We start from the raw sequence: 7312 nt of genomic DNA, 5'->3' as shown, positions 1-7312 counted from the left end.
TGATATATATGAAATAAAAAAGTGATTGAATTTATAAACCAGTGGTTTATATGAATGGAAAACTATAGCAAGTCCCAAATAACGTGTAGTCCCAAATAACGTGTAGTGTATCATAACGTGTAGTCCCAAATTTCGTTGAGGTTCCCATGAGTAGACAGCTACAGTTTATTTATAATGCCGCTGGCCATATATGGCAAGAAATTCAATTATATAACCATTGGCATTTTCTAGTTTCAGCTCATCCTCTTCAACAGAATAGAGAGCACAGTCCACCTCTCTTTCAGCTACGTTACCAGCAGCATAGCCACATTTATCGTAGCTTCAAAAGATTTGAGAAAGTAGTCTATGGAAACCAACATGAGATATCCCGAGATCATATCAGCTCTTCCTAAAAGAGAACGCAGAGGTCCCTCCTCGGACTTCTATGAATACCAAGGTTTTTGGTTCCCTTTAGTCTACTTAGAAGCAACCATCACTCTCCAGCAACATTTCAAGGCTAATCCCGAGGACATCTTTTTGTGCACCTGTGTCAAAACAGGTACCACATGGCTCAAGGCCTTGGCTTTTTCCATCTTAACGAGAGATCGTTTTATGCAATCCCCAAACCCTCTGCTTAATACCGTTCCGCATGAATGCTTTCCACATATGGAAGTTGATCTTGGCGACGATCCTTCGTACAGAACACCCCAGCTCCCCCTTCTAGCCACCCATATCCCTTATACATCCTTGCCAAAATCTATACTAGAATCAGGATGTAAGATTATTTACATATGTAGGGAACCAAAGGACACGTTCACTTCATATTGGCATATGTTACAAACATTGAAACATCTCTCTGCGGGGCCAGATGCAAGGGAACCGGCTCCTTCCCTGGAGGAGGAATTAGAGCTGTTCTGCCAGGGCAAGTCTGGATTTGGACCTTACTGGGACCATGTCTTGGGGTTCTGGAGAGCTAGCATTGAAAGGCCCGAGACTGTGCTGTTCTTGAAGTATGAAGAGCTGAAGAAAGATGAACTTTTTTACGTGAAGAAATTGGCTGAGTTCATGGGGAAGCCATTTTCCCAGGAGGAAGAGATTGAAGGTGTCCCCGAGAAAATAATAGGAATGTGCAGCTTCAGAAATTTGAGCAATTTGGAGGTGAACAAGAGTGGTTTTTTTCAGAAAGCTCGGGTGTATAACAATTCATTTTTCAGGAAAGGAGTTGTTGGCGATTGGAAGAATCTTTTAACCGAAGATATGAAAGTGATGATAGATTACACCACAGAACAAAAGCTGCAGTTTTCAGGCTTCACATTTGGTTCATCTTCAGAACAGGAAACCGAAGGCAAAAGCATGGTTCAAGGACTCGGCCGAGACCGAGACGACTCGGCCGAGTCGTCACTGAAACGAGCTTCCTGATCCGATATCGGGACGAGATGACTTTGAGATAATGAATCGTCGAAAACTCGGTCGAGACGTCTCCAAAACGGATAGAAACGCCCTAGTGGCCCCGAGTCTTTTCGAATCAGGTCAAAATTTTATTATTTTTGCTAATTTTTAAATTATTTTTTTATCATTTTTAAAATATTAAATATTTCAAAAATTTGTATTTTGTCAAAATCGCGACTGATATGTCGAGATCGATGTGAAATAATTTGAGCCGCCACCGCAACCGCGACCACAACTTTGAACCATGGGCAAAAGTGATGGCATGGAATATTGTTCTTGATTTTTGTTTCTTATAATAATACTACTTCTTTATATTTGAATATATAAATAGCATCATCATCTTTTTCATTTTGGATCTCATACTCACTGTCACTAAATCTATCATAGTCACCTGATTTCTTGCCATCTTCATCTTGTTCCTCAGTCTCTTGATTTCTCCATCCATTTGACTAGTGACTGTACCTAAGGATGGCAACGGGTGCGGGTGCCCGCGAGGGTCTGTTAGGGCAGGGTTTGGGGCGGGGGAGTATACTCGTTTGGAAAAAAAAGATATATATATATGTGTGTATAATTATATATATAATGATATTATCAATTATATTACTAATTATACATGTCTATTAATAAGAATTATTAATTATTTATACTAAATTTATTAATACATTTATATTAAATTACTAACTACACTTAATACAATAACATTTTTTTCTAAAAAAACATAATAATAATTTAGTGATTGTATTTGTATCAAAAGTAAAAACTTGATTATTTTAGTTATATTTGTTTTATCATATTAGATTGTATTCAAATAACTTTTGTTTAATTATTTTTATGAGTTTCAATTGTGAAGTTACAATGAATAATAATTTGGTAATATGTTAATATTTTAGTGCTTGATTATTTGTTCAAATTTAATTATAATGAAATTATATAATAAATTTTTTTAACCCCGCGGGGGAAACGGGGCCGAGCCGGGCAGGGCAAGCGGGGGCGGGTGACAGGGCAGGGGCAGGAGGAATTAATAGGCAATGGGGTGTGGGAGAGATCCCCGCACCATTGCCACCCCTAATTGTACCAACAATTGTTCAGTCAAGAGGTCGATGACGTTATTTGATACCATTTAAAAGGATCTTGAGTTAGTGCCTTATTTGAAAGACAAGTTTTTGCCAAGTTATCTGCTATAAGTTTTTTAAAAACTTTAACTACAGTAAACTCAAAAAAAATTTCAAAATTTTTAAACAATAAATTTCAAAATATTAAAAAAAAACACACTTCAAAAATTTTTTTTTAAACTTCTACAGTAAGATACAGTAAAGTTTTAGACAAACATCCAAAAAATTCACTTGCCAAACGGGGTTCTAGTCTTGTGAACGGAGAAAACAACCTTGAAGAGTTCAAAAGTGCTTGATTCTGGATTAATCATCAAGACATTGAAAGGTTTACACCCCAAAAAAAAAAATAAAAGGGAAAAAGTGAGCATCAGACCAAACATGTTGGAACCACGTCAAAGGGACCAAAAGGGATGCCCAAAAGTTGCAGGAAAGTTTCCTTCGACAAAGAGAGAATGACGTCCTCTATAAATATTAAATACTGGCGGGCGCCGGTTACCCGTTAACTATTGAAGTTTTGCCGTCCGTCGCATGACCATTTTGTGGTGGCGGCGGCGGTAACGAGCTTCTTTGCTTGCTGAATTCAGTGTTGCCAAGTCCTTTTTAGCGCTCAAGTCCTTCTAGTTTTTTTTTTTTTTTTTTGGCTGATGGAAGGCTTCAATTTGTACGTTTTTCATTTAGCTACGCTTTTTCAGCTTACATTCTTCATTCAAGCCCGTGAGATCTCCAACCTACCAAAATTACTATCTCCTGCCGTTTTGTTGAGATCATTAATAGAGCCTTTAAATTGAATAGCACCTTCAACACTTAACAACAAGGAAAAACACGAGAAAACAGCACTATGACAAAACAAGAGCGTCAAACACAATTCTTAGTATTAATCCAAACAACTAAAACCAAATTTGTATCATATAATCGCCTCAATTTGTACATATTAAAGGAATGTTAAATTTGTTTACACAAGTAGATTCTAAAATAGGGTTAATCACATTTTATCCCCTTAAAAGATACCCTATTTCTCAGTTTACCCCATAACCTTTAATTTTGCTCACTTAACCCCCTTTAGGACAAAATTGCCCTTGCATTATTTTGACTTTTCATTTACCTTGTTTTCCTTTCTTTTATTTCTTTTTCTCTTTCTTCTTTATTTAATTCTTCCTCTTTCCCACAAAAATCTTTACCTTAATGATTGAAATTAAAAAAGAGGAATTGCAGAGATCTATCTTCTCCTTAAAAAATAAAAAAAATATTCAAATCACTTTCCTAAAATACAATTTTTTTAGCCTTTCAATTCTTTTAATTTTGGGTTTTCCTCTTTCCTTTATAGTTTCTTATTTTATTCTCAAGAAAATATCTTAAGATGAAATTGTGACCTGATTAATAATCATCAATTGAAATTTGTGACACGTGGCATCATACAAAAAATCAAAATTAGTTTTTGATGTCTTTTAAATCTTCACCTAGAAATATGCAATTATAAACTCAAAACAAAAATTTTCGTTGAAATGGAATTTCTATTGGGAAGGATGAAAGAGAGAAGAAAGAGAAAAAGAAATAAAAGAAAGGAAAACAATTTCATCTTAAGATATTTTCTTGAAAATAAAATGAGAAACTAGAAAGGAAAGAGGAAAACCCAAAATTAAAAGAATTGAAAGGCTAAAAAAATTGTATTTTAGGAAAGTGATTTGAATATTTTTTTAATCATTTAAGAAGAAAATAGATCTTTGCAATTCCTCTTTTTTAATTTCAATCATTAAGGTGAAATTTTTTGTGGGAAAGAGGAAGAATTAAATAAAGAAGAAAGAGAAAAAGAAACAAAAGAAAGGAAAACAAGGTAAATAAAAAGTCAAAGTAATACAAGGGCAATTTTGTCCTAAAGGGGGTTAAGTGAGCAAAATTAAAGGTTAGGGGGTAAACTGAGAAATGAGGTATTCTTTAAGGGGATAAAATGTGATTAACCCTTCTAAAATACGCAACACAACAATTTTAAAGTTTTTACGATCTTTTCCATACATATTGCTTGCATGCATGCGTGCATTTAGACACCCAGTATAATTCAACATTTACGACCGGTAGAAAAAAGACTAGTTCTACTTCAAACTCCGACGTATGTACATATACATATACGATCATGTGTGTGTGTGTGTGTGTATAAGCTCTTTTTACCTTTTTAGCTAGTATTCAATGTTTTTATTGTTTAAATTTCATAAATTAAATTATATTACGTACTTCATGCAATAATTTGCTTCTACTATTCCAAATTGAGCATCTTCATTTGGTTTATTGAAATATTATGAAATAATCCCATTTCACATTCATAAAATTTTCAAACTTGAAGTAAATAGCATTACGTACGCCTAATTGGAAAACATAATACATACCTAAACACATATCTGCTTCCCAATAAAAATTGGCACATGAACCCTTTCTCAACGAGGCACCCCTTAACCAAACCCTTTTTTATATGAAAATGTCAAAAATTTTAAGCGTGTTTGGAGATAACACTATTTGAAAAAAAAAAACTAGAATAATACTATAGTATATTTTGTGATATAATATCTATGAGATATAAAGGTAGTTAGAAAATCTAAAATTTTAATTAAAAAATCATTTATGAAATTAAAAAAAGTGGTTTAAAAACACTACTTATGATGCAAAAGAAATTCGAACAATAAGTTATCCGGGCAAACCTATCAACATATTTAGATGCATGCCATCGCCATGTACCTTGAAAAATTCATTTAAATAGAAGATATGCATTATGCATTCGAATTCATCAACGTAAGAAAATTTTCCATAATGCAAATAAAAATTGGTCAAATTTGTCAATTGCAGAAAGCCAATAAAAGTTCATGAAGAATTATTATTATTATTATTAAGCACCGAGTTAGACAAATTCAGCATTTTTTTCTTTAAATTTGTGCTGCTAACGTAACATTTTTAAATTGAATTTTAGCAAATGCTTAATATAACTATTTGGCCACCCAATGAGGACTCACACTTTAAATTTGCAAGACTGACCACGAAGTCAACTTAATTAGGATTTCTTACTTTGGTTCACTTAGCAAAGCATAAAGCTAAGTCCAACTTTTAAATACCCTCGCTAGTTGGATTCAACTACTAACAATTTAACATCGTATTGTTTTCTGTTTCAAGTCAGACAATAACTTCGATCTATAAATACCATCTCTCACTACATTACCTTGCACCACAATTCCTCCACAAGAACTAGCTCAAGTCTAAACCCTTCTTGAGATATCCCAAACGCCAAATTAAGGCATCATGGCACCTATCACTTGTGATTATGAGGTCACCTCCTCTGTCCCTCCTGCAAGGTTGTTCAAGGCCTTCATCCTTGATGACAACCTCATTCCCAAGGTCTTTCCACAGGCCATCAAGAGTGTCGAGATCATTGAAGGAGATGGAGGCGTTGGAACCATTAAATTGATTACTTTTGGTGAAGGTTAGTTAGTTCTACACATGCACTTAATCATTTTCAGGTCATTGAATAATTATCATTCTACGTAATAGTAAATCATTTATGCACATCGTTTTTGTAGTACATGCATAAATACTAATGATAAACTTCAAATCTAAATCTTTAGGTTGCCATATTAAGAGTGCTAAGCACAGAGTCGATGGACTTGATAAGAACAACTTCACCTACACCTATACTGTAACTGAAAGCGATGCCTTCAGTGCTGAGCTTGAGAAGATCACCTGCGTTATCAAAATCGAAGCCTCCGCTGATGGAGGGTCTATCTGCAAAACCAGCAGCACATACCACATCAAGGATAGCGTCCAGGTTACAGAAGAACAAGCTGAGGCAGGAAAAGAGAAAATTAAGTCAGCAAAAGAGAGGGCCTTGGCCATGTTCAAGGCTGTCGAGACCTACCTCCAGGCAAATCCTGATGCCTACAACTGATTAATGTGCTGCCAACTCCTCCAGAGTCAATCTGATACTTGTATGTTATGGTTTGATGGTGCTGTTTTGTCTGAATGTTTTTTGGAGTCTTGCATGTTTGGTTCAACTATATATTCGCAGTTAAGGCTCAGAATAAAATGCTGCTTGTCTTTCCTTGCGAGACTAAATGAATCTTGTTAATTTGAAACTGTGGTTCCATTGTTGTCCCGAAAAGCAATTTTGGTCTCATTTCATCATCCGATCTTGTAATGAAAAGATCTAAATGAATACTAAAAAAATTATTTACTAAAAACCAGCACCGTCGATTGGAGAATCCATAAAACATCAACGGTAATACAATTAATATAAAAAAAATGTCCTTATAAAACGAAATTAGAGTGACATGTTTACCATTTTTCCGTGTCTTGTAAAATTGGTCATCTTAAAAAGCTCGGAGCATATTTATTATTTACTACTCTTTTTCACTTTATTCCTTATCTTTTAGTAAATTACAAAGGACATATTAATCGGGTCACAATTTCATCTTAAGATATTTTCTTGAAAATAAAATGAGAAACTAGAAAGGAAAGAGCAAAACCCAAAATTAAAAGAATTGAAAGGCTAAAAAAATTGTATTTTAGGAAAGTGATTTGAATATTTTTTTTAATCATTTAAGGAGAAGATAGATTTCTGCAATTCCTTTTTTTTAATTTCAATCATTAAGGTGAAAATTTTTGTGGAAAAGAGGAAGAATTAAATAAAAAAAAAAGAGAAAAAGAAATAAAAGAGAGGAAAACAAGGTAAATGAAAAGTCAAAATAATGTAAGGGCAATTTTGTCCTATAAAGGGTTAAGTGAGCAAAATTAAAGGT

The 7312-nt window shown here is 34.1% G+C and overlaps 2 protein-coding genes across 2 annotated transcripts; both read left to right on the top strand.

Moving 5' to 3' along the window:
- The first annotated feature begins 263 nt into the window (after positions 1-263).
- On the top strand, positions 264-1776 carry LOC113783281 (flavonol sulfotransferase-like). The gene has a single exon (XM_027329370.1). It carries the CDS (start codon positions 346-348, stop codon positions 1396-1398), a length of 1053 nt encoding a protein of 350 aa, XP_027185171.1. The 5' UTR covers positions 264-345; the 3' UTR covers positions 1399-1776.
- A 4043-nt stretch (positions 1777-5819) lies between these two features.
- Positions 5820-6462, top strand: LOC113782059 (major allergen Pru ar 1-like). The gene is made up of 2 exons (XM_027327972.1): positions 5820-6000; positions 6143-6462. Exons 1-2 carry the CDS (start codon positions 5820-5822, stop codon positions 6460-6462), a joined length of 501 nt encoding a protein of 166 aa, XP_027183773.1.
- Positions 6463-7312: the final 850 nt, after the last annotated feature.

The sequence above is a fragment of the Coffea eugenioides genome, chromosome 9 (genome assembly GCF_003713205.1).
Source record: "Coffea eugenioides isolate CCC68of chromosome 9, Ceug_1.0, whole genome shotgun sequence".
NCBI classification, from domain to species: domain Eukaryota; kingdom Viridiplantae; phylum Streptophyta; class Magnoliopsida; order Gentianales; family Rubiaceae; genus Coffea; species Coffea eugenioides.
Note: the sequence above shows the minus strand (reverse complement) of the source record. Positions and strands in the feature narration are given on the sequence as shown.